At 45.5% G+C, this 26,184-nt stretch overlaps 1 protein-coding gene across 1 annotated transcript in view; it reads left to right on the forward strand.

The window, feature by feature from the left end:
- CNNM1 (cyclin and CBS domain divalent metal cation transport mediator 1) overlaps nucleotides 1-26,184 on the forward strand; it is a 63,848-nt gene that overhangs the window by 23,306 nt on the left and 14,358 nt on the right. Inside the window, exons 2-7 of the mRNA XM_004428159.3 lie at nucleotides 2,881-3,024; nucleotides 6,144-6,284; nucleotides 8,530-8,699; nucleotides 10,418-10,517; nucleotides 10,926-10,973; nucleotides 22,052-22,215. Of these exons, the coding sequence (XP_004428216.1) occupies nucleotides 2,881-3,024; nucleotides 6,144-6,284; nucleotides 8,530-8,699; nucleotides 10,418-10,517; nucleotides 10,926-10,973; nucleotides 22,052-22,215 (767 nt within the window). The remainder of the gene's footprint in view (nucleotides 1-2,880; nucleotides 3,025-6,143; nucleotides 6,285-8,529; nucleotides 8,700-10,417; nucleotides 10,518-10,925; nucleotides 10,974-22,051; nucleotides 22,216-26,184) is intronic.

Genomic DNA, 26,184 nt, shown 5'->3' on the forward strand with positions numbered 1-26,184 from the left:
ATTTTTATTCAGCCTTAGTTCAGTTCATCAGGCACTTATTGGCTGCGTGTTACATGGAGGGAACCATATCTACGTGTTTGAGCCTTTGTCCTGAAGGAGCTTATGATCTGAGCAAGAAACATGGTCCAGCAGAGGACACACACATTGCTAGTTACAAGAAGCAGCACATTGTGATAAATTCTCTAATGTAGTTATTAAGGGCTTAGAAACAGAGGCAAGGAGAGGTTGGTTCCGATTCAGAATGGGACAGATCTGGGAGAGCTTTCTGGAGGAGCTGGCACCTGAGCTATAACTTGAAGGGCCAGCAGAGGCAGGATGGGAGAAAGAAACACGGTGAGCCAAGACTTAGAAAGTGGGCGTGGAGGAAGTTGAGGAGTGGAGGTAATCTGCACCTGGACTATAGAATGATTAGGGGATGTAGCAGGGCATGCATTTAGAAAGATAGAGAAGAGCCACATTTTGCAGTCTTTTTTTTTTTTTTTTTTTTTTAAAGATTTTATTTATTTTATTTTTTTCCCCCCAAAGCCCCAGTGGATAGTTGTATGTCGTAGCTGCACATCCTTCTAGTTGCTGTATGCGGGACTCGGCCTCAGGATGAACGGAGAAGCGGTGCCTCAATGCGCACCCGGGATCCGAACCCGGGCCACCAGCATCGCAGCGCGCGCACTTAACCACCAAGCCACAGGGCCGGCCCATTTTATAAATATTGCTGTGATATTCTTTTTTTTTTTTTTTTTTTTTAAAGATTTTATTTATTTATTTTTTCCCCCCAAAGCCCCAGTAGATAGTTGTGTGTCATAGCTGCACATCCTTCTAGTTGCTGTATGTGGGACGCGGCCTCAGCATGGCCAGAGAAGCAGCGCGTCGGTGCGAGCCCGGGATCCGAACCCGGGTCGCCAGCAGTGGAGCGCACTCACTTAACCACCAAGCCACGGGGCCGGCCCATTTGCAGTCTTGATAATACCAAATTAATGAATCTAGACTTGCTTCTGTGAGCACTAGGAGCCATAGAGGGTTTTTGAGCAAGGCAGTGGCATGATCAGATCCGTGCAAGTAAGTCAAAGGACGGGTTGAAGGTGGAGAAGAAATTAGAGACCATTCTTGAGGGATATACATGCCATCTTTCCAATTTCTTTTCAGGTAAAAATCCCAATGGGTAACTATCTTGTGATTTGAGGTATTTGATGCAGGAGTTCATGTGTTTAAATTTTAATGGTTATTTATGCCTCCTGCAAACTGACTGCTCCTCTTATCTGATATGTTTGTTGATGGCCAAGCAATAGCTTATAAAGAATAACACTGAGAAAGCATGAACTTCCTTTTTTTTTTCGGCAAGAATAGCACATCTGAGTCAGTACTCTCGATTTTCTCCTTAAATGTCTCTTAGCCCAAGAAAGAACCACCCAGATTTGCACTTTAGAAACAGGACCAGGAAATGTGTCTATCAGCAGATGAAAAGAAACCAACGTGAAGCAGGACTGTTAGGGAAGAGTCAGTCCCTAGGTTAGGACTGAACCCAGTTATCTGGGTTTGCAATCCAGCTCTGCCACTTGTGGGCTGTGTAACTTTAGTCATGTTACTTAGCCAATCTGTGCCTCAATTCTTTCATCTGTAAAATGGCCATAATAATAGTACTCGCCTCAGGGTTGTTATGAAGATTAAACGAATCAATACATATAAAGTGCTCCGAATAGCACCTGGCACATAGTTAGAGCTCAATAAATGTTAATTATTATTATTCAGTTGTTAGGCAATAAAAATTAAATAACTGCCAATGACACATTATAGTTTACGAAGCACCTTCATATATGCTCAAGGTTGTTTGAGCTCCACAGTCACCTATGGGTACTGGTTGTCCTCATTACCATTGCTGCTAACAAACCACTCCAAAACTTAGAGACATAAAACAACAACGATTTTATTATGCTCACAGATTCTGTGAGTCAGGAATTCAGAGGAGGTACAGCGGGAATGACTTATCTCTGCTTCACAGTATCTGGAGCCACAGCTGGAGATGACTTGAATGGCTGGGGAGGACTCCAGAGGGTGGTGCTGGATCAGCTGAGATTGTGGATCCGCTGCCAAGAAGGCTTCTTCGCTAACCTGTCTGGTACTTTAGTAGGATGGCTGGAAGGCTGGGCTCAGCTGGTACTGTCGCCTAAGCATCTAAGTGGTCTCTCCACCATGGTGGCCTCAGGGTAGTCATCAGACTTCTTAGAGTGTTTCTGCAGCAGAAGCCACATGCCTTTTATGACCTAGCCTCAGAAGTCACATAGCAGACACTTCCCCCTTCTTTATTGGTCAAAGCAGTCACAAGCCTGCCCAGACTCAAGGGAAGGGACTATAGACCACACCTCTCAATGGGAGGCATATCAAAGAACTTGGGGGCCATGTTTTAAAGTCACCACACTGGTATTAGTCCCTAATTCTAGATGAGAAGATTGAGACTCAGTAGAGGTTAAGTGATTTGCTGAGGGTCAGGTGCATAGATAGTAAGTGGAATAGTTGGGGGCACAGGAGGGAGGAAGCCTGGAGGAGGAGAACAGCTTCAACCCAATCTTCTGACTCCAAATTATTGTTCTTTCAATTAGATTATTCATTATCCTTCAGCTTAGATATATTTGCTATATGTGAAAATTCAAAGAAAACAAATTTAACTGGCTTTGGATGTATTAGGTAACTTTCCTAAAAAGAGACAGAGATGTAAAAGTATAAGGTTTGCATTTGCAAGAGCTTGTACACAAACTTCATATTTTAAGGAGGTCCTGGGATGGGTTCAGTCCCAAGCTTAGTCAGAGAGCAAGTTTGTATAATTTTCTCACAAGGAAAGGTCTCTGAAAGTGTCTCAGATGCTTAACTGCGACTTTATTTGTTTTCTAGGAAAATCTCACCTGGCCATTGTCCAGCGGGTGAATAATGAGGGAGAAGGGGACCCCTTCTATGAGGTGATGGGCATTGTCACGCTGGAGGACATCATAGAGGAGATCATCAAATCGGAGATCCTGGACGAAACTGACCTCTACAGTAAGTGCACAGCCTTGGCTATCATCCAAGGTCATCCTGTTTTCCTCTGAGACTCTCAAAGCTGGCTTAGTTTGATATACAGTATGAAAGGGTGTCAGGGCAAGCCCCATGTATGTGTCGACCACCTGATGCCAGGGCTGGCATGGCCAGATACCCTCACTTGAATCACCCCTGAATCACTGAGAACATGCTAGCTAAATGTTTATCAGGAGGGAGCCTTCAGGAGCTGAGCCAAGACTATGAAAAGGAGACCTCCTGGCCTTTGGATGGAAAAGGAACTAAAGGAAACAAAGTGTACCTCGGATGGTGGCCAGAGGCCACTCCGCCCTTGTTTCTGTCCCCTGTGTTCCTGTTTTGTCTCTTCGCCCACCTAGACTTGGACCCCAGCATCCCCTGGGGTTCCACTCACACTGGAACATCAGTGTGCAATGGAGACTGTCGTGAGGTTGCCCACTTGCAACCTATGCCGAAACTTTAACTATCCCGTCTTAGACACTGCTTTTCTCTCTTATGCTTTTTCAGCCCTGCCGCCTGGTTTCTTGTTCTCCTCCCTTCCCCACCCCTGGCTCCAGTCTCTGCTCCTGTCCCTGCTCCCTTCTTCCTGGTCTCTTCACCCTCCTGCCCACTCCCCCTCAGGAACAATACGGACTCCTCTATGCAGATAGTAACTGCTTTGGGGTACTGAGCCTTATCAGAGCTTTGCTTGCAAACATTGCAAAGGCGTGCTTTGTCTCCTGCTTGTCTCAGTCTCCGGGGTTGGGAGTGTTATCTAAATCCATGGGAGTCCCTAGGCTGGGAAATGTTTCCTCCTCTGAATTTCATCTTATGGGACAGCAATCCCTTTTCCTCCCCTCGGTCTGCTAGAAGCAGCTGTTCAGCAGCTAGAAACTAGCTCCTGGTAGAAAACACTTTGATACTATAAGGCAGTGAGTGGTGCAGAAAGAGTGCGTTCCCCTTGGACTAAGAAGAGATCAAACCTAAAAGGTGGGCCAGACCTTGAGAGAATACAGCAGGAGTGTCACAGTATCTAGTATTGCTGTGGTGCCCTGGCCAGGCTCGTCTTCTTTAAATAGGGATTGACCTCTCCCTCTCCATTCCCTTCTCCACCTCTGCCCACCACTCTTGATTGAGAATTCCCAAGTGTTTCCATAGTTATATTGGTGAAGACATTCACACTAAAGTGTTAGTGGCTGATAGTAGTGATAGTAGTCTAAATGAATGAAGAAGCTCCTCCTAGGGCATTTGTTCTAACAACCTTAATGCTCCAAATACTCAGTATTAAAATAAAAGGAATGAAGAGGAAATCAGAAGAATTATTCTCCAATGATGAAATGTTAAGTGGCATTCTGATGGAGGAAAGAGGGGATATTTAGGCAAACATGTCATGCAAAGCAGAAGGTTGCTCACCAGTGAGAGCAAAAGAATGGGTCCGATACATATATTTGCTGTGCTCTTGCTGAGCGATCCTCTTTCTAAATGAGAGGGTTAGGGTTTTCCCACCCTTATAAATAAGCTTCTGGCATGATTTCTTAAGAGCTCTGAGAAGGCCGAGGAGCCGGGAATACTGTGTTTCTTCCCACTTGACCCTGACCCACAGGAGACCTGGGTCTGGATCTCGCCACTGTTGCGATCTGAGCAAAAGGTGTTAAGCAGGGGCCCAGAGTCCAAGGCAGGCCCACAGGAGAATGGTGTGATGGAAGGGCACTTTCTCTGCTCTAGAAGGAAACCCAAAGGGTGCAGCTGAAGTGAGCTCCAAAAGGAGAAAGAGAGTCCAAGGGAGCCAGATTCTGGGGCCCTGGTTGCCTGTCCCTGGGGTTCATTCCCTTTAATCTCCACTCCGTCCACTCAGCCTGCACTGTCGGTTCCCCGCAGCCCTGTTTTTCTCCAGGCCAAGTTTGGAGAAAACCCAGATCCCTTTCCCTGCTCCCCTTCGCACAGGTGAGCTAGGCTGGAAGTTTCAAAGTTTTACTCAAAACTAAGGGAAAGCAAAAGAGATATGACCAAAGAAAACATTTCCTCTACCCCTAAAAAATACTTTTTATAAGACAAGCTTAAAAAAAGAAGAGAGAGGGGCCGGCCTGGTGGTGTAGTGGTTAAGTTTGGTATGTTCTGCTTTGGCTTCTTTGGTCCGGCAACGTTGGCCCGTTGGCTCGCGGGTTCAGATCCCAGGCGAGGACCTACATCACTCATCAAGCCATGCTGTGGTGGCATCCCACATACAAAATGGAGGAAGAGGGGCACAGATGTTAGCTCAGGGAGATGTTCCTCAGCAAAAAAAAAAAAAAAAAAAAAAGAGAGAGAGAAAAAAATTAAATTGGAAAAAGCGAATTTTCTCAATCAATAATCACAGGCTTTCTGGATTCTTCTAGGTCCTGCCTGAGACCACTGCCCAGAGAACCTGTCTCTGTAGGTTACAGAGCTGTTCCCATTTCTTCTCCTTTCTTCCCTTTATTTCCTCCAGTTTTCTCCCCATGGAGGGGCTAGGGTTGAAGCAGGGGAATTGTGAGTAGGAAGAGGAGGTGACCACAAGCTCCCTTGGGTGGCATGCCTCCACTGCTCAGAGTGTGGTTTAAATCAGCAGGAAGAGACCAGGTGAGCCCAGCTCCAGGGACAGGAGAGGGACAGAGGCAGAAACCCCTTGATGCTGAGAATGGAAGTCCCTTGTGTCTGAATGCCTTTTTGTGAGCATTTCACAGATGGGTTCTGGTTGGAGTCTCATAATAACTGCACAAGATGAGTAGAAGAGTTATTAGTAATGATTAACCTTATTGTATAGAGTGAAACAAACAAACATGCTTAGAGAGGTTGCACAGCTTGTAAGTAGGGGATCCAGCCCTAGAACCCTGGCCTTGGCGGCCCCACGCCAGCCTTTTCCCTTTTCACTACCCACCACCTAAGTGTAAGTAATCCTGAGACATTATAGCATCTCCCGCCTTCTACCCCTTATCAACATCCTTCCACTCCCTGGGAAAGAGATGTTGTAACATCACCTACAGTTGACACTTTGCAGAAATTCATGTGGTCCCAAAGGACCTATCTGTCCCATGTGACTCTGGGAAGACCTCCAAACCCAACAGTGATTCTGAGATAGCCACAATCTGTCCCCTGTGATCCTGCAGCTGACAATCGGAAAAAGCAGAGGGTCCCACACCGGGAGAGGAAGCGGCACGACTTCTCCTTGTTTAAGCTTTCCGACTCAGAGATGAGGGTGAAGATCTCTCCACAGCTTCTGCTGGCCACACACCGCTTCATGGCCACAGGTATGACTCTGCCCACCTGCGTCTCCACAGCAGGCAGGTAAAGCAGAATCTGGAGGGTGGGACCCAGGCACCAATCATTTTTAATATCTTGCAAGCTAATTCCAGTGTGCAGCCAGGACTGAGAACCGCTGTTCCAGGAGAGGAGGTTGCCTTAGATAGAGCGACAGGATGCCACATATTGTCATTTTCAGCCCCAGGCCTGATCTTCTATGAAGGAACTCTGCCTTTCTCTCTTCTGCTGGAGAAAAGAGCTAAAGAAACCACTGCTGCACTTTTCCTTTCCTCCTCTTGCCTCCTGGCAGGAGACTGAGGCCGACCTCCATCCTGTTGGAGTTGGGGGTGCCCCAGAGGATTTGTGAGGGAGGGAAAGGTGTTGTCTTATCCAGCAACAAGGCCTGGGGGCCCATACCCTGCAGGGACCATATAGGCCTGTGAGCTACGAGTTCTTAAAATACAGAAGTGGATTGTCAGTCTTGGAATCTGTAGAAAGAAAAAAAGGTGAGAGGATCCAAAGATAAACTTCTCTTTCTTATAAAGAAGGTAAAATTTGCCTTTGAACCCCCTAACCTTCTCATCCATGCCTAATTAATGTGCTGACCTCAAATGATCTCACCCATCGTTAAGTTCAATATTTAATTAATCCAACAAATATTTATTGAGTGTATAATGAGTGCTAGTGCTGTTCCAGGTGCTAAAAAGTAGAAAATTTTAAATTGGAGCTTCTTTAAAGTAGAGTTTTCAACTTAGTTATCAACTAGATATCAACTTAGTTATCAACATAGTTATCAACTAGATAACTATGTTATCTAGTTCTGAAAACAGATTTCTTTTAACTACTGGCTGTCAGATTTCCTAGAGCAAAGCAGCTGTGTCTGCTAATATAATGTAATATAGTACAGTATAATATAATATAACAATATAATGTATAATATCTGCTAATATGTAAATATGATGTGATGATACTTCACATGATTGAGAACTTAACACTTAAATAATTGTCTCTATTAACATGGAATTTCATTTCATTCATGTCATACAAATAGGTCAGATTAAATTCTCTGTATATCATTTGATTATAGCATTAAAGCCTTTGTTGTTCACAAGGCTTAGTTATCCATACCTAACTTTTTTTTTTTTTTATGTGAGGAAGATCAGCCCTAAGCTAACATCCATGTTAACCCTCCTCTTTTTGCTGAGGAAGACCGGCTCTGAGCTAACATCTATTGCCAATCCTCCTCCTTTTTTTTTTCCCCAAAGCCCCAGTAGATAGTTGTATGTCATAGTTGCACATCTTTCTAGTTGCCGTATGTGGGACGCGGCCTCAGCATGGCTGGAGAAGTGGTGCGTCGGTGCGCGCCCGGGATCCGAACCCGGGCCGCCAGTAGCGGAGCGCGCGCACTTAACCACTAAGCCGCGGGGCCGGCCCCTAACTTTTTTTAAAACCACTTTATTGAGGTATTATTGACATACGAAAGGCAATATATGTTTAGTGTATACAACTTGATGAGTTTGGAGATAAGTATACACCCATGAAACCATCACCACAATCTATGCCATAAACATAAGCATCACCTGCAAAAGTTTCCTCCCACCCTCTTTATTTATTATTATTATTTGTGTGATAAGAACACTTAACATATAATATCTACTCTTTTAGCAAATTTTTAAGTACACAGTACAGTATTGTTAACTATAGGCTCTATGCTGTGCAGTAGCTCTCTAGAACTTGTTCATCTTGCATAACTGAAGCTTCGTACCCTTTGACTAATACTTCCCCATTTCCCCCTCCCCCTAGTCCCTGGCAACCTCCATTCTCCTCTCTGCTTCTATGAGTTTGACTATTTTAGATTCATCATGTAAGTGGTATCATGCAATATTTGTCCTTCTGTGTCTGGCTTATTTCACTTAGCATGATGTCCTCCAGGTTCATCCATGCTGTCACAAATGGCAAGATTGCCTTCTTTTTTAAGTCAATGCCTGACTTTAAATAGAATCAAGGAGAAAATTAATAACAAAACTGACATTTTCAAAATGGTAATTTGTTTCTCCTGAGGTGCCAGTGCAGGGACACACATCCCCAGAGGGCAGGGGGAAGGCCTGAGACACCCAACCCGAGGGAATCGCAGGAGCCCTGCTAGCCGGGTGCCAGGAGTATGAGTGGAGGTGGCTCTAGACACATGCCCTGGTTGTACCCACCCTGACTCCTCCCAGCTGCCGATTCCTCCTGCCTCTCACTCTCCCCTAGAAGTGGAGCCCTTTAAGTCTCTGTACCTTTCGGAGAAGATCCTCCTCCGGCTCTTGAAACATCCAAATGTGATCCAGGAGTTGAAGTTTGATGAGAAGAACAAGAAGGCTCCAGAACACTACATCTACCAGCGCAACCGCCCTGTGGACTACTTTGTGCTGCTTCTGCAGGTGAGTAGGAAAGCCAGGGACCCTCTAAGGGCAAGATGAGGGCATCTCCATCCTGGAGAGGAATGGCTGTGCGTCCTCAGTGCCAGGTTCCAAGACTCAGCTGGCTGCCTCGGGAGCAAGGCCAGTTGGGGTGGGCGTTTGTCCATGACCCGCAAAAGGGGCCAGGTGTGACTGGCTGATGTCCTGGGAATGGTGGGATGTTGATGGCATTTAGTCTGACATGAGCAGTGTTTGTGGTGGGGCAGTAGGGCGGGTGCTTCTCTAGCAGAGAGTTTCTGTGACCAAATTTCCACAACTGCTGTCCTACAGAATCCCTAATACCTCCTTGTCTCTGCTTGGACATGCCCAGAAATGGAACAGTCCACTGCCTCCCAAACTTTAGATACTTCTTGTTTAAAGCCCTTCCCTCTGTCAAGCTGAAATCTCACCATCTCTGACTTCCACCCACTGGTCCTTGCTCTGCTCTCTGGAGGTACACAGACCACATCCATTCTCTCTGCCACGTTTCAGCCTTTGCAGTCCCTTGAATCTTCTTCCCCTTGAGAGGACCAGGAAGGGAATAAATCACAGAGTGAAAAATGTGCAGCATCTTTTTGGTACTCACTTAAGTACGATCACCTTCTGCCCTGGGTGCCTGGATAAGCCTGTTGTAAGTAAGTGTCAGGCATGATTCCAGCTTGTGACACTGCTGGTGCCCTGGCCTGGCTCCACCATTAGCTCTGTCACTATTCCCTGTCTCTTCCCAACAGAATCTTATGAAGCCTAAATACAGCAATTGTCTTAAAATCTTACTTAAGCTTGCATTAACTTAGAAGTGGCCTCTCTTTGTTACAGTCCACCTGCAGCCTGTCTGCTCTGACACTGCTGAGTGCCCACACTCATCCTTCCAAATAGCCTCCATAAAATGACCTCCCTTCTCCAAAAATGGAGTCACATTCTCCACTATTGGAAATCGAGAAGAGTCCTGTTACCTTGTTTATATAACATAATGAACCCATACAATCTGCTGTCTTATGCTTAATGTAAACTTAACTGTTTTCAAATAAAACTTGAAGGAAGTAAAATGTAGTGGCAAGAGTGTAAGTTCAGAAATTGGAAAGATCTGGCTTTAAAATTCCAGTATTGCTGCTTCCTAACCAACCTTGACCAAGTTATTTAACCTCTGTGAGCCTCAAAATTGATTCATCTGTAAACTAGGGATAGAAGCAATATGGGCCTCATAGAGTTGTGGGACCGATTGAATGAGAACCCATGCAGTGCACGTAACACAGTGTCAGGCCCATAGACGTACACTATCTGATACCCATTAGTATCATTATTATTGCTGATGAATTAAACAAGCTTTACACAGAATCAGATTTTATCTCAACCAGACTTAAAGATGGTCTAATCTCAGACTAAACCAGTGGGGCACTTTACAGGGGCCCAGGCTAGCTGGTGCCTGGACCTGCATCATGGAGAGGCCATTATAGTATGCAAGGACATCTTGGTTATTCATGACTGGATGCTGCTTTATGAACTAAGCAATTAATTTACTGCGAAGGTTACTGAAGTGAGAGGTGCTGTTTCTGAAACGTTAAGTCTGGACAGAATTCACATTCTGCTGTGATAGGAACTTAAGTCCATTTGTTATCCAGGCAGAAGTGCTTAGGGTTGTAGTCAATAATAGAGCTGGAGGTGCTTGTACACACTCTTAGTACACTTCCTTCTTTCTCCAGGGTAAAGTGGAGGTGGAGGTTGGTAAGGAAGGCCTTCGCTTTGAGAACGGAGCCTTCACCTACTATGGTGTCCCAGCCATCATGACCACTGCTTGCTCAGGTATTCCAGTTCCCGAGCCATAGCTTATTGGGGAGGCAATGGAATATTGTAGGGAAAAAAAGCATCTGGGTTCAAATCTTGACTCTTGTTAGGGACTCTGGACAAGCCATTTAACTTCCTGGGCTTTAGTTTCCTCCTTTGTAAAACGGGTATGAGAATCATTGTTCATTCAGAGAGATTTTTTGTGGAAGTTCATGGTGAACTGTAACATTATTATGTGTTAGGGATGGATAGTGGTATTTTTCAGTATGAAAAGACAAGTTTATTTTGCTTTTTACACTTCCATTTGATTGCCTGGTTTTTACAGGGTTAATTGGGGCTGAGGGTGGGGTGGAAGAGGGAGAATTCCCATAAGTAGGTGTGTTTTCTGAATTGCCTCTGAAACACATTGCATCCTTCTGTGCTTAGATAACGACGTGCGAAAGGTTGGAAGTCTGGCTGGATCCTGTGTCTTTCGTATGTATCTCTCAAACCCTTCCCTCATCCTCCCCATTGTAGTCCTGCCTCAGCCCATGCTGGGGACCTGGGCTGAGCACTCTGAACCTGGGCTGGGGCTAACACAAATGCTGGCAGACTCTTTGTAATGCTCTGCCAGGAACACTGCTTCCTGTCAGGTACCCACAGACCATGGGGGCTTAGTTTCTGTGTGTCTGGAATGTTTTCTGCTGCTTCCCTGCTCACATGCAAGTGATGAATGGCGGGGAGGGAGGCTGTGAGGGGAGGCACTGTTTATTGTCACCTGCCAGGGAATGCAGGCAGGTGATTTGTGCAGTCTGGTGGAAGTTCAGCCTTTCCTTCTCTGCTATGATAATTCACCCACTGGCCTTCTCTCAAAAACCTAATATGCTACTATGTGTGTGTGGGGTTAGTAAGAAGTGACTGCAAGATCTTGGGATATATGTCCCAGGCTGGTGCAGTATGTTGCTTATCTGCTTCTCTTTCCTCGTTTACCACATCTTAGCTGGTGGAGAGGTGTCTGCCAGCTGGCCGTGCATGCTAATGGTGGGGGCTGGCACAGGGCTGCTGGCTGGATTGCTGTGCCCCTTCTGTGCTCTAGCTTCTCACAGTTTCCTGCATAGTTACTGCACTTGCGTTTAGAAGGCATGGCATTTATTGTGACATAAGTGTGATCCAGAAAGAATGATTTTCCTAGATTTCTTTTTGATTCACTGGTCTGAATTTTGCATTGTTTTGAGCTGTTAGTGTTTATGGTGGCCGTTTTAATGCCAAAAGGGGTGTTTTCTCTCAGCATAAAAAAGATTTTACATCGTGTTTTATATTGGGATTGATCAGAAGGTCCCAAAGCTTGATATCACAGTCCCTCACACATGAAAGGTAGATATCATTTTAACACAGAGAAACTAAAGAAATGACTTGCTCCAAATCACCCAGCAAGTTGGTGACTTAACTGGATGCATTCCAGTGCCCTGACTAGTTCACACAGCACAAAGAAATACAGATTTGTGATCCATCATGTTCCAGAATGCAATTGCTATGTGGGAATATTAGAATAATTTACACTGTAATTTCACATTGTAGCCCAGCAGAGGGCTGAAATGAAATTGAAATAGTGCCCACACCCAAGGGGTGGCCCAACATGAATTGAAGGAGATCTGTAAAATAGAAACCCTGGTATGTTAGTATACTTATATAAGCCAACAAATCTCAATTAGGGTTGATGAAGGAAGCATCAGTACTCAGTACAAGAACTCTGGACAGGAGAGGGATGGGCTACAGGACTGGGTCAACCTTGGTTCTTTAAGGAGATTTCCATCCTCACATTAGAGATTGCTCAAGGTGAGTAACTCCTGGGATTCTAAATGTTTCCTAGACATGTTGGCCGTGTTCTAGCCCTTCCAGAAGACCAAAAGGAAGAGGAGGGAACTCTGGCGGAAAGAGCTACATAAGGCTCCCCAGCCCACCTAATTTAGATGACCTTCTTTCTTTTAAAAAAAAACACTATTTTTTAAGTAGTAGGAAGATGTTATCTAGTTTCCTCCTTTTCTTCCCTCCTGTCTCTAATTCTTTCTATCAAAATCCTTTCATTTTATCAGTGAGAGAAGAGTAAACTTGCAACACTGATCTCTCCTTCAAAACTGGTTAACTAAAAGGAAGCACTAAATTCTCTTTCCCTTCCCATTCAGAGGATCTTGATCAATCTTCGGGAGGAAAAAGATCTTGAATTAGCCTGTAGGGGTATGGAGACGTTTTCCATCCTCCCCCAAGCCCTCACCACTTAGTGGGGTGAAGTGTGAAGTAACTGTAAAGGCCACCACACCCTATGGTTGTCCCTGGTGGACTCTCAGCCCAGGTCCAGCCACCCAGCATCTTTCACCGGCCAAGAACCTCAGCCTGTAGGTTGAGGGAGGGCATAAGTCTAAACCACAAGGCAGTAAACTCTTGTAGGATCTTGGTCTAGCAAACTACCCCTGTCCTTGAAGCCAGACTTTAGCTTTATCAACCTTTGAGGGTGATAACTGGGGTGACGAATTTGCTAGAACACTGGCCCTGTGACCGATGCCTCAAAGTTGAACTTGAGGTTACAAGTAAGTCACTGTGATTTCCTGAGCAGGGCTAAGGGAACACAGCCAGCACTGTCTCCTTTATCTTGGTTCTGATTGCCGGAAAACCCTGGAGGACCCTGGTGCACCTGGCACTCTGGAGGCACTGGGCCTGAGCTCAGGGTAGCCGGAATAGTTGCTCACAGGGCTGTACAGATGGGGAGAGAACAAGTCTTCTGTCACTTGGCAGGATATACATTTAATTTGTAGCCCAGAAGTGCTAGGATTCTTCTTGAGAATGTGGAGTTTCTTATTCCAGTGTGTCTCACAAAATTAGGGACCCATTCAAATATTCTTTGACATCTCTTGTCAAAGTAAATGATTATCAGGTAGGAATAAAGCACCCCCAACTCCCCTCTATGTCTGGGTAGTTTCAGTAAAATCCTCTGGTGCAGCGAATAAGACTGCGGAAGCTGCCTATTTCAGTGTGCTGTCACCTGCACACTGACTTCATTTAGCTCCTTGGAAAGGACTCTGGGAATGATCAGACAAGAGAGATGAAGACAGATTCTCATGCCAAACACCACTTCATCAGAGTCAAGATGGGAGAAGGACTGGAGTATTGCTATGCACTTCACCCTGCCCCAGGCCACAAGTGATTGTCAGCACCATTTCAGACTCTCTGGGGAAGGAGAGAGCAGGAAAAGGGGATAGGAAGAGAGGTGCTTGGGAGCACTTGAACTTGCTAAGAAGTGACTTTGGTTTAAATCATCAAGTTGATTCACATTAAGATTGCTAGAAATGCTGCCCTTCCTGTGTCCCGAGCCTCTAGCAATGCACAGTTTCTCCCCAGCACTGTGACCACAGAGGGAATTCCTAGGAGTCTGAGGCGGGATACGGCCTCCTCAAGGATGCCCCTAGCAGGAGCATGCACTCTGCTTTCAGCCCTCCAGCAGGTGAGCAGGATACATGTGGCACCTGGGAGAGCCTGAAGGGAATGCAGTGCTGGGCTCCCAGCGTATCTGCTGGCTCAAAAAGTCTGCCTCAGAGAGAACGCTGCCTACACGCGCTCCCCACGGGGCACTGCCTGTTCTAGTCATTGGCAGGTCTGATTCCCTCTAAGATGATTGCACATCTCTTTGGACGACCTTCAGCAAAGTCTGTTTTATTTTCCTCTTTCTGGAGAGTGACTTTGTAAGAGGATGTGATTTCCATGTTTTCAGAGAAAAGATTCCCTTTTGCAGAGAAATGTGATATTGTGAAGATCCAGGAACAGACTGTCTCACCCACTTTGCTCTTTGTCTCTCTCCTTTTGTGTTTATCTTCCCCTTGCAACTCACAACTCCTTGGCCCTTGACTCTTTAGTGCCTGTCTCTGTGTCTCGTACCTTCGCCTTCAGCAGAGGGGACTCTCTGGCAGGCTCCCCAGGTAAACATGCATGGGTGTCTCGGTCTCCATAGATCCAGTGGGGTTCGCAAGAGGCCTTTGGTCTCTGTCACTGTCCCGCATGAGAACTAGTCTCTCCCAGCAGGCACTCCCATGACTAGGGCATAGCACATTGTGCAAATAACACTCATTTGCACACACAACCCAGGCATTGCTGGTCCAGTGCCATCACTGTGAATTTAGCTCCCAGGGATGTACCTGTGTATGTACATAGAGAAATAGTGGGGGTAAGGGATGGTGTGAGTTCTTCCTCATCATTTGTCTGACTGCAGAATGGAGGGATGAGGAGTGCAGCAGGAGAAAAATAGAAAGAAACAATGGAATGTTATGCTTTATTCCTATTTTTCCTCCACCTTTCCTTCTATGTGGTCTCTGCCTTTAGCCAACCACTAACCCACCCTCATCTTTCTAGTTATGTTACTATGTGGTGACCATATTCCCTCTGGCTCTGGTCATACAAAGGATGCTGTACGTAAAAATTTCAAAATAATGTTTCATTAGGTTAACTTCTCTTGTTAGTTAAATAAAAGTTACTGGGTTTCTTTTTAATCAGGTTAAGCAGCTCCTCATAGAGCTATATAGTAATCCAAGGATTGAGTAGAATGCAATAAATCTGAACCATCAGTTAACTGTTCGCATTGAATCAGTTAACTGTTCACATTGTTTTCATCTCTTAGGCTCATGGAGCAAGTAATGCCCTCAAGTTAGAACACAGTCCAATTTCCTATACCGTCTGTGTCTCTCTTCCTTATTCCACTGCTACGATAATGATTCTGAGCCCCCACCATATCCTCAGTCATAAAGAATCCAGCCATGTTTCACTGTCTGTGCAGTAGACCCTCAACATTCAAAAAGGCTGTGTCCTGAGACCTCAAGCCCCCAAGTTTGCAACTTCAGAAGTATTTATGTTGACTTCTACTTTCTACCAAATCACATTTTTCCATCAAAACCCATCTGATTCCCATGTTTAGAGGTACAAGACAAATTAACCACCTTCTCGAATTTTACCAAAATTTTCTCTCTCACTTGATGGTGATTTTCCACCATGAAATAAAATTTTTCTTGCTTCGTGAGAGCTCGTGCCTTCATGATGACTACAGGACAGAGCGATCAATGTGAGATGCCAAGCTGGTGCACACACACACCCCGCCCCCACAGCTAACTGGTCTACTCCTGCATGCGAGCAAAATTAGAAATGACCATATCATGGACCTTCAGGATCCTTCGCATGGGGGGAATCTTGGTAAACGTACAGTGTGCTATGAAGGTTCAGCAGAAATGAAAAATGCACATTTTAAAAAGATGTTCAAACGAAAGGATCAAAGCAGGAGTATATTTTCCTTTTTAATTAACCCTCAAGTTAACCAGACAACCGAGTTAATTGTAATTTCCCAGCTAAAGGAAGGCTGATTCTAGTTCATTAATATTTATTATGAGAAACTTCATGGCAACCCAGTGTCAGACAAGATTAAAGTGACTCATTCGTGCTGTACCATTCCCCAGGAGGTACTGATACTTCCAATCTAACTCTGGCTGGTGCTGTGTGCTCCTGAGAGCTCTTTTAACCTTCCCCCCCCTTTTCATGACTGTGGGTGTTCAACCCAGCAGGAAACAAGTGAGCAACAAAGAGTGAGATCAAGGCCAGCTTATTCCCACCCTTGGTTTAACTCAGTGGAGTGGAGCAGTGACTGGCACAGCAGGAGAAAACGAGATGGGGGTGCCCTGCTTCTCCCTCGGCTCTTTTCTCTCCACACTTTCTTTGTCTGGTCTCTACACCAACCTCCAAGCCTCCTCAGTGATCAGGTGACATCCCCTGGACATATATTATGGTATTTCCACTGTCACTCTTGCTTCTCATATCACCAGAAGAAGCCTCAGTCATAGGACTTTTGTGGAAAGCAGCCCTGGGTATTTTCTGGCCCCATAGTTGATTTATGATCCAGATACATTAATTTATGTATATTATGTCTTACCCCCTTCTTACACAGGGAAAAAGATAAATCTTGGAAATTAATAGGGTCTTTAAAAAGAACCTTGTCGTTTTATTTGATCCCCACAACCACCTTAGGAGATGGGCGGGAATTATTGTTGGGAAACAACAGGTACGGAAACAGGCTCTGAGAAATTAAGCCATTGGGTCAGTGTCATAGGTGTAGTAAGAAGGTAGAGGGATGAGGACTGGAATACAAGTCTCTTAGGTCCTGCTCCTATTGCCTGGGACCTTGCCGCCCCTCTGAAAGTAGGCATTTTGTGCCCCCTAGAGAGCTATGACACTTGCATTTTGAAAGCAGCCGTGCTAGCGAATATGGTGCTCACACTGGATTGAGGCCACACCGAATATTGGCACCATTATCCATAGAGAGCTTCCTTCTATGTGAGCCTTAGTGTGAAATAAGGAAAGTAGAGGGTTTGTGGACTACCTCCAGAGTGCAGTGTAATTAGCCAGCTTTGCAGGTGCTTGCATTTAAAAATGAACCTTCTGGTCAACCCACTGAAGCTACATGGCCACATGGCAGTTATCATTCCCCCTCCCCAGACTGATTCCTTCTTTCTTCTCCAGTGGTGGAAATGATTTCGAGTTGCCCATGACAATCCTTCCAAATCCACAAAAGCACAGAGGCAGGAGAGAGGTCGAGAGCAGGGAGAGGCATCGGGAGCAAGGGTTTGCTCGATTGTCCGTCTGTAATGTGCTTTGAAATTGGCAAGGATAGAGGTTTCTCCCAGAATATACAGGAAGTCCCTAAAAATAATCTTTTTACTTTGTGAAATGTGGTAAGTGGAAATTTTCCTTTGGGTTGGCTCTTGCATAGTAAACATTTGGGAACCATTAAAGCTCCATGTAACGTGAGCGAGTTCATCTGGGCTCCTGACTTGGGCTGATTTGCAGAGTTCACATTGTAGCTTTGACAGAGAGCTTTTGGCATTTGGTTGTCTGATGTTGAATATTACCCCAGAATGATGAATTTTAATAACCCTAGTTTGTACTCTAATAAGCCTATGTAATTAAACTCCCCCATCCAGTTTGGAGAATATGGGTGGCCTATGGCACAGTGACCATGACCAAAGTGGGCTGGTCCCCCTTGTTACTCACTGGGGCTCCAAAAGATGCAAACATGCAGCCACTGAACCCTACTTTCCCCTCCACTCCCCAGACTGAAAAAGGGAATGGGGCATTCTTCTGTAACATGGATCCTGCTCCCCAGATACAGGTGTCATGAGTGAAGCGGAGTCCCAGAGCTGTGTATAGGTTTTTGGGGCCCCTGCATATCAGTGCAGAGTGAGAGGAGATTCCATCCAGCCCCTATTACAGTGTAAAATCCTCTTCCACCCCATCTCCCACCCCAACCCCAATTTTACTCCAGTGTCTTCTCCACCCAACCTCAATAACCCCAACTTGCCATCTAGGACAGATATCTCTTGCAGACTGGCCATGCAAAGGCCGCAGGAAATGAGGTCCACCACACTTCTCCACAGCACTTGGGCGTCTAGAGCAGAAAACCCTGCTCCCCACCACCCAGTCTCTCCAGGGCCAGCTTGAGGGTGTGATGTAAGAGCAACAGTGGGCAAGGGGTATGTTGGCTGCTTAGCCTCCCTCCTGTTGAGGGGTCCTGTGGTCAGTATTACGCATCACTGTTTGGTCTATCCCCTCTTAGACCTCTTTGCAGTATACTTAGGATTTTTCTCCTTACTTCACTCCCCCAAGCTGTGCCTCTGTGCTCTTAGGAAATGCCAAGGGGAATTATACAACTTGAACTAGTTTGCCATGCTGCTGGGATACTCGTCTGTTACTGATTTCTTCTCTTTTTTTCATTAAAAGCATTTCCATTTCACTTGCTCAGAAACCTCTGAATGTATGTACACAATTACCAAAATGCCGAGTCATCAGCATCCCACCTATTGAGGAATGTCAGGCTCTGGGACATGAAAACATTGATCTTGCACAATAGTCAGATGAGCTGGGACTTTGTCATGAAATGAGGATTCCTTTTCCTTTTAAAATGTTTTTATAGACCCGATTGTAAGACAGTTATGTCTTTTGATGTTGGGAATCCTTTGGGACTGTATGAATAAAGCTTCAATAGCATTGTTTTTACTTTAAAAAAAAAAAAGCAAACCATGTTTCTCCTCCCAGTACAGCAGTGCTATCGCTTGTGTTTGACATGCAGGTCCCTGTGAGTGACAGCAGAGTGACGTGCCTGTGCTGAGAGCCAGTGAGGATGAGAGCTTTTTGGGGAACAGAGATGTAGTTGTTGCTTCTTTTCCAATGGAGGGTGGAAGTGATTCAGGCAGAACCTTCTATGGATGGAAGTTGTTTAGTAGATAAGAAAGGGCTGTCTTTCCCTCTCACCCTCCCTGAACTTATCTTGAATTGTGACATAGGCCTCAGGATGTGGTACAGCAGATGTGGGGTTTGTGAAGCACATGTCCAACCAGGAGGATTATCAAGGAGCGATGGTTATTTCTAAGAGTAACTGAAGCCACGGGACCTGCTCACACTCTCTCCCCTGTTCCAAACTGAGTTGAGGATAAGACACCCCAGGTCAAGGTCTAGTTTTCCAGACTCCACTTACAGACCAAAGAAGCCACTCTCCTGCAGGACTGCCTGCCCCTCTTTTCCACAACAACTAGCCCTGAGGAAGCACCATTGACTTACTTAGCCAGCCACCACCTTAGAACAGCCACAAAGGGTCTAGCCAAGCCGGAACTCATCCATTTGTTTTCAAGCGACCAGGACCAGAAATGAAATGCATATTTGTCTCCCCAGTACTACTGCCATTTACAATCACCTGGTGCTTCACTTTATTCGTGGCACCGTCACTGTCCCTCTCAGTCCTTGGTCACTCTGGGGGAGGGTCTTGTCCTCCATCACCCAGTGGATAAGTGGGACCCTAGAGACTGACTCCAGGACCTCCAACCTCTTGTTAAGCAGACAAATAAACAAACACAAAGTCCTGATTCTCCCTATGGCCCTTCCACAAGGTACTGGGCCAAGGCCTGCAGCTTCTCAGTGCCCTTTGATTCTCATTGCACACTATTTATCTCTCTCTAGCTGCATTTCTGCAGTTTTCTTCTGCCCACTCCTAGCTTCTTGGAGAAGCCAGCTTCCCCAGAATGACTTTAGGTTGCAGAGGAAAGGCTTCGGATTCCAGGGTGATTTGAGAGCTCTGAAACCTTTTTTTAAACAAAATTTAGATTCAAAATAAAAACTCCTTAAGGGACTCTTAGGTGCTAATTCATTCGTTCTGTACATTTTTATTGAGCACCTGCTCTGCCAGGCTGTGTGCTAGGTACGAGGTGTACAATGATGTGAAAAGACAAGGTCTCTGCCATCATGGAATTTAGAGTTGAATTGAGTAGACATAACAAATAAGTACAAATGTGTAATTCATTAAAACTTATAGAAAGTACTTTGAAGGAATGAATAGGGGGAAGTGATAGAGGAAAACAGGGGGAATCTTCTTAGGGTGGCCAAAGTCTTCAGAGAACGTGGCATTTCAGCTGAGACCTAATGACTGAGAAGCAAGCAGGGGAGGTGGGGATGAGAGGGGAGTAGGGGAAATGGCATCTGCTTTTCCATGGATGCTTGCCTGATTGAGGATCCCAAGGCAGCCAGTGGGCTAGAGCAGAGCAAGCAGGGGAGGGGGAAGGAGCCCCAAGATGACATCAGACGGGAAAGCAGGAGTCAGGTCATGGGGGGCTTTAGGGGACAAAGCAAGGAGTTTAGATTTTATTCAGACTGAATAAAAGGAAGCTTATTTGTGTTTTTTAAATGTGCTTCTGGCAGCTGAGGTGAGAACAAACTATATGATTATAAGTGGGGAGACAGACCATGGTCCAGGCGAGGGTGATGGTAACTCAGACTTGAGTGGAGACAGAGATAGAGGCAGATGGGCTTATTATGTGGGAAGTGGAGATAAGAGGACTTGATGTGGGGCTGAGGGAATGGCAGGAGTCAAGGGTGACCCCCAGGTTTGTGAATGACATTTACTGAGAAGGGGAAGACTGGAATTGGAATCCTTAATTCTATAATCCTATCAAGGCAGTGATTATTATGGTTCTAATGAGAAAGTGATTCAATCTATTGTTATTTTAATCTTTCCACTAAGTGGTTTGCCAGACAATAACAGCTTGGCAGCTAAACAGATCATCAGCCCTCCAGGACTCATTCCAAATTGATGCTAATCAAATATTTTGATTGATGGCAGCATTATCTCAAGAAACAGAATTAAATTCCCAAGGTTCTACCCTGAAAGAACAAGGAACAGAATCTCTGAGAAATCCAACTCTTCATTTGAGCCCCTGAACTAAACCTATGTTATGAGAGGCTGACAGCCTCCCCCTTTTTGGGGGAAGAAATGCAGAGCAGCATCAGTTGGGAAGGAGAGGGGTGGATGGGGCTTCACAGTCTCTCATCTGGGGTTATTCTGTCGTTAAGATAATGCTAGGGTCACCTTAAGAACCTCTCTTCTATTGATCCTGGGGAAGGTAGTTCACATAGTCCATTTTGAAACCAAGTGACATGGTCTTAATTGAACATTCCCAAGAAGTGGTTCTTGAAAATGGAAAAAGGACCTGAGTCTGAACATTTAGGAGGCCTTTGACAGAAAGCCTCTAGGTTATTCTAGTCCCCCTACTTAGGCCTAGAGGGAGCCCTGCCCTAGACCCATACTTCAGAGGGCCCCACTTTGGCCCACCTCAGCCCTGGCCCTCTCTGTGGGGTGAGGAGTTTGCAGGGACAAAGAGATGTGCCCACCCAGAGATGTATTCTTGCCTCTAGAGCATATTTCAGATACAAGAATCCCGGAATTCCCACCCAGACAGCCCTGGGGAAAGCGACCCAGGAAGCCCGAGGCTGGGGGCTGGTTCTCCCCACACAGCCCTATTTTCTGGCACAAAACTCTAAGGAGTTGGACCTGGCCTTCTAGGTTGTTATAAAGGTATGTTTGTCAAGGACAAAGAACATATTTTAACAGTTTATTAATGTGATTTAAATATGTAGTTTGTGGGCCTCCGCTTGTCCCGGGCCCTGCTGCTGTTGGGGCAGACCTGAGTTATGCCCACTAAAATGCCTCACCACGGGGAGGATTGGTTATCTGTGCCGGGACAGGGGGTTTTGAGGGCAAACTTAGGGCCTTGGCCCTTCTAAAATAAGTTTGTGAATTAAGTTTATATAAAATCACTCTGGTAGGAGATCTCGGGGTCTCAGGGTCTAGGGTAGCTAACCACACTCACAGCACAGTCCTCATCTCCTGCACTTAACCCAAAGACCAGAAATGAGAAAGGCAGTGGACCACCTCTGCCCCTGCTCCTCCCTGGTAGAGGTCGTGGGGAACAGGAAGAGCCTGAGCAGAGTGGAGCCATGAGTTCCTGTCTTAGGTATTTGCTCCTCACAGGAATAAACATCAGTGGAGCAGCTGGGCTCTGATGGGGGGTGAGGGCCTGGTTCCGCCATTCGGTGTTACCATTGCCTAACAGTCCCGTGGTGCCTCAGTAAACAACACCTCTCTCTCTCTTTTCGTTTCCCTCTCCTTTCTCCCCACCCGCCCTCCTTGCCTTCCTCCCTCTCCCCTCCCGCACCATCTGCAGTAAACCGATCCCCTTCTCGCTGCAGCGGGTTGAACCGCTCCGAGTCTCCCAACCGTGAGCGCAGTGACTTTGGGGGGAGCAACACCCAGCTGTGCAGCAGCAGCAACAACCTCTACACGCCCGACTACTCAGTCCACATCCTCAGCGATGTGCAGTTTGTGAAGGTAACACCCCCCGGGAGGGCCATCCCCTCACGCCCAGGGGCAGAGTTGGCTGGGGCAGCGGGACAGGATGTGCATCCCATTCCCCCAGGTAATGCTGGGTGGCGGTTGTTCCCTGGCTTTATAAGGACCCTGTTTTCAGTTAGCTTGATTACTATTCATTATTTGTCAATCTTTTAAGATCTCCTGATACCCATTTTTTGGGTGGGGAAATTGAGGCACAAAGCAATAGGGAATTAAAAAGCAGCACTGTTTCCTTTGGATCCCCCGCCATAGGCACCAGTTTGATTTTGTTTTTTCAAGATAAATTTGCATGTGATTAATAAACCAAGTATATAGAAGAAACCATGCTATGATTTTACGTATGATAGTTTATTTTCACTTCTTAATATTTAAGTCTAAAACAGAATTCTGCCTGTATGTTAGCTGAAAATCCTTTGTGTAACTACTACGCCCCTTGACATCACTGAGCTATTTGGAGAGAACCACTTGGCAAATGCAGTGGAGGGAGGCAGCAATGTTCGCAGCCTTGTAATTAAAGAGGAGGGAGCTGTTTCTTCATACCCCTCAGTGAGACTGGTATTGCACAGAAACCTTCTAAAATGTCCTCCTTTCTCTTGCTTTGATAGATTTTATCTGTTTTGTTTGCTAGCGTTCTACAAACCGTTACGTGCTTGGGCCTGAGATCAGGAGAGAGCCCCATTTATCTGAGTCCAACAAAAACACCCAATGAGTCCACCTGGTAACTCTCGTGCCGGTTGCAGGCTGCATAACAAGAGGTGTATTAAATCTCAAAGGTGGGAGAAGGTCTTTTCCTTCTGTCCAGAACACACGCCCTGATTATTTGAGAGTCGTGTGTGCTGGTTAGCTTTCTGTGTTCCACAACTCTGCAGAGAGCCTGAGCTAAAACTGACATCAGTTGATAAAAGTAACCATGGAAAGTTACCAGAGGGAGGGGCTGAACGTGGGGGTGGGATGGGATAATAACTGTTTGTGGGGTGCTCTGTGCACCACACTTTACTAGTCCTTTGTTTGAATTATCCATCTAGTCTCACAGCCACCCTATGAGGTAGGTCCTACTGTCATTTCCATTTTATATATGAAGAAGCTGGGGCTTGAGAAGTATGAGGTCATGTGGCTAGTAAGTGGCAGAGCCGAGCTTCAAAGTTGGGTCTCTCTGTCTTCAGAGTCCAAACCCACAAATCCCGGGGCTTTAGGAAGAGTTGTGGGAAACCAGAGTTGAAGGAGCCGTGGAGAAGTGACTTTAGGAACTAACCCAGCAATACTCACAGGTGTGTATGACTCACAGGTGTGTCCACAGGTGTGGACACTTAATTCTAACGTGACAATGAGGTTAAGCCTCAGAAAACCTCAGCCTCTGATTCTCCTCCCTGTTGCTTCCAGCAGTGAAGCCCTCTCATTGCAGACCTTTCTCAGAAGTAGAGGTAGGAAAAAATGGGAAACTATGCTAACTCTTATTGGTTTGTAGTACTGGTCACATGGTTTGTGGGGAAAGAAATTGAAAGTCACAATGTGAGTAAGTGGTTAAAGAAATACTTATTAAATGCCTGCCCTGTGCTCGGCACTGTCTAGGCATTGGCAAGATGCTGTGGTGAACAAGACAGCAAGCTCCTGCCTTTCTGGAGCTTCCGTGCTCATAGAGGGAGAAAGATGATAAACAAGTAACCACATAATTAACCTAGACAATTTCAGGTAGTGATAAAGGCCATGAAAGAAAGAAACAGGGTCGTCGGGTAAACAGTGATTGGGCAGAGTTGGCAAGGAGGCTGCTTTAGAAATGGTTATCAGAGCAGACTGAGAAAAGGACATTTTTGCTGAGACCTGAAAGGGGAGGTGGGAAGGATGTTCAAGATAGAAACAACAGAAGCAGAGAAGAGTTTGGTGGGTCAAGGATCTGAGTGCTGGTACATGGTGCACAAAGACAGAGGCTGGTGTGCGGTGAGAATGGAGCATCGGCAGCAGTGTTACCTTTAAGCCAGAGTATCTGGCATCTTTAAGCCAGAGTAAGGCATTTGGATTCTATTTCAAGTGCATTGGGAATTTCAAGTTTGTTTCTCAGGTCTTTCCATTGGTCTTCGTCTGGTCTGGCTGCTATAACAAATTACCATAGACTGGGTGACTTAAACAACAAATATTTATTTCTCACAGTTCTGGAGACTGGAATTCCAAGTTCAAGGTGCCAGCAGATCCAGTGTCTAGTGAGGGCCCCCTACCTGGTTTGCAGGTGACCATCTTCTCCTTGTGTCCTCAAATGGTGAGGAGGAGAGAGAGAGGGGGGAAGCAAACCCTCTTCTTATAAGGGCAGTAATCTCATTCATGAGGGCTCCATCCTTATGACCTAATTACCTCCCAAAGGCCTCACCTCCAAACACCATCACCTTGGGGGTGAGGATTTCAGCATATGAATTTTGGGAGAACACAAACATTTAGTCCATAACACCCTTTATATCATAAGTTCAGAAAATCAATATGAGGACTTGGCTTGCTGCTTGGGGAGAAAAGTGAAAAAGATTTTGAGGAGTCATGTTTAATGAGCCCCAGAGTTTTCTGAACCATCTGTAGGTGTGCCTAGGTTGGAGAGCACTTGCAGGAGATGGATTGGCAACTCCTCCAAGAGGAATGTATTAAGATGAATACCTAGCCTTGAGTTTGTAAGAATTTTCTTAAAACTTATAGATGATCTCACTTATCCTCCCTTAGAACATAAGGAAAGGGAACATTCTACAAATAACGAGGAACATAAAAGGGAAGTCTCTTTCCTGACATGAGACAGTGGGGGTGTTGATGACCCCAAATCCGAGGTCAGTTCTCAGGTGCAGGCCAGAGGACCTTGTGGTGACCAGGGCAGCTGAGCAGCACAGAACATGGTCTTTTTTTCCACCTAAACATGTTGAAACTGAGAAGACTAAATATCAAAAGTAGAAGTTGAGGGGAATTGAGAAACCAATTAAAGCCTTATTCAAAAACCTCTTGAAACTTGTAGCTCTAGTCTCTTAGAAACTTCAGTTGGAATGGGTAGTTCTGTAGAAGGGAATTTGGGGAGTTCAAACCCTTGTTTTAACACAAGTGTTTGTTCTATTTTGGTGTTGGTTTTCTCTTTTATTTTTTCATATAAGTTAAGATGATGCTTTAGATTAAAGTTAAAAATTCCCTCCTCCTGATTTAATGGATTTGTTAGGGCCATTGTTTGGGCTGCTCTTTTATTCACCTCCCCTACCTGCCTCCCCCCGCATTCACGTGAAGAGAGTTTTGAGGAAGCTAAAGAGAAGACCGTGCTAAAGGGGTGTTTTCACTGGCTGAAGCCCCGTGCCTGGCTGGGAAGATTTTGCAAGGGCTTTTCATGTCCAAATAGAATGAAGTTCCAGAACTGTTTATGAAGTCCAGGAGTAATTTGACTTAAAGATGAGTTACAAAATCAGATAGAGAGGTGTATCTAATGATTATCTGGGAAAGATATTAAAGCCATGATGAATAGTAATTAATAAGTTATGAAGGTAACAAAGAATCCTTATGAATTTTTTAAAAATATGTTCTGTAAATATCATTATTGAACTAAGAATATTTGGCAGATGTCTTATAGTCTGGGTTGTGTAACCCTGCCCAAGGTGCCCCATCACCATCTGGTGGCAGAACCCCTAAATTGCAGGATCGTGTTTTGAGGGATGAACGTCATAAAATGATGGGAGCTGTCACACTGGCCAAAAGGTTAACTTCTGGATACGTTAGCTGCTATGTCAAATGTCCAAAAGGGCACCCTAACCTTTTGTTAGTTTCAAGATAAACAAATCTCCATTTCCTTTGTAATTTATAATTTTATTTATTTATTTTTTTCCCCCAAAGCCCCAGTAGATGGTTGTATGTCATAGCTGCACATCCTTCTAGTTGCTGTATGTGGGATGCGGCCTCAGCATGGCCAGAGAAGCGGTGCGTCGGTGCGCTCCCGGGATCCAA

This window comes from Ceratotherium simum, chromosome 6, assembly GCF_057802395.1.
Source record: "Ceratotherium simum simum isolate JZ-2026a chromosome 6, ASM5780239v1, whole genome shotgun sequence".
Classification (NCBI taxonomy): domain Eukaryota; kingdom Metazoa; phylum Chordata; class Mammalia; order Perissodactyla; family Rhinocerotidae; genus Ceratotherium; species Ceratotherium simum.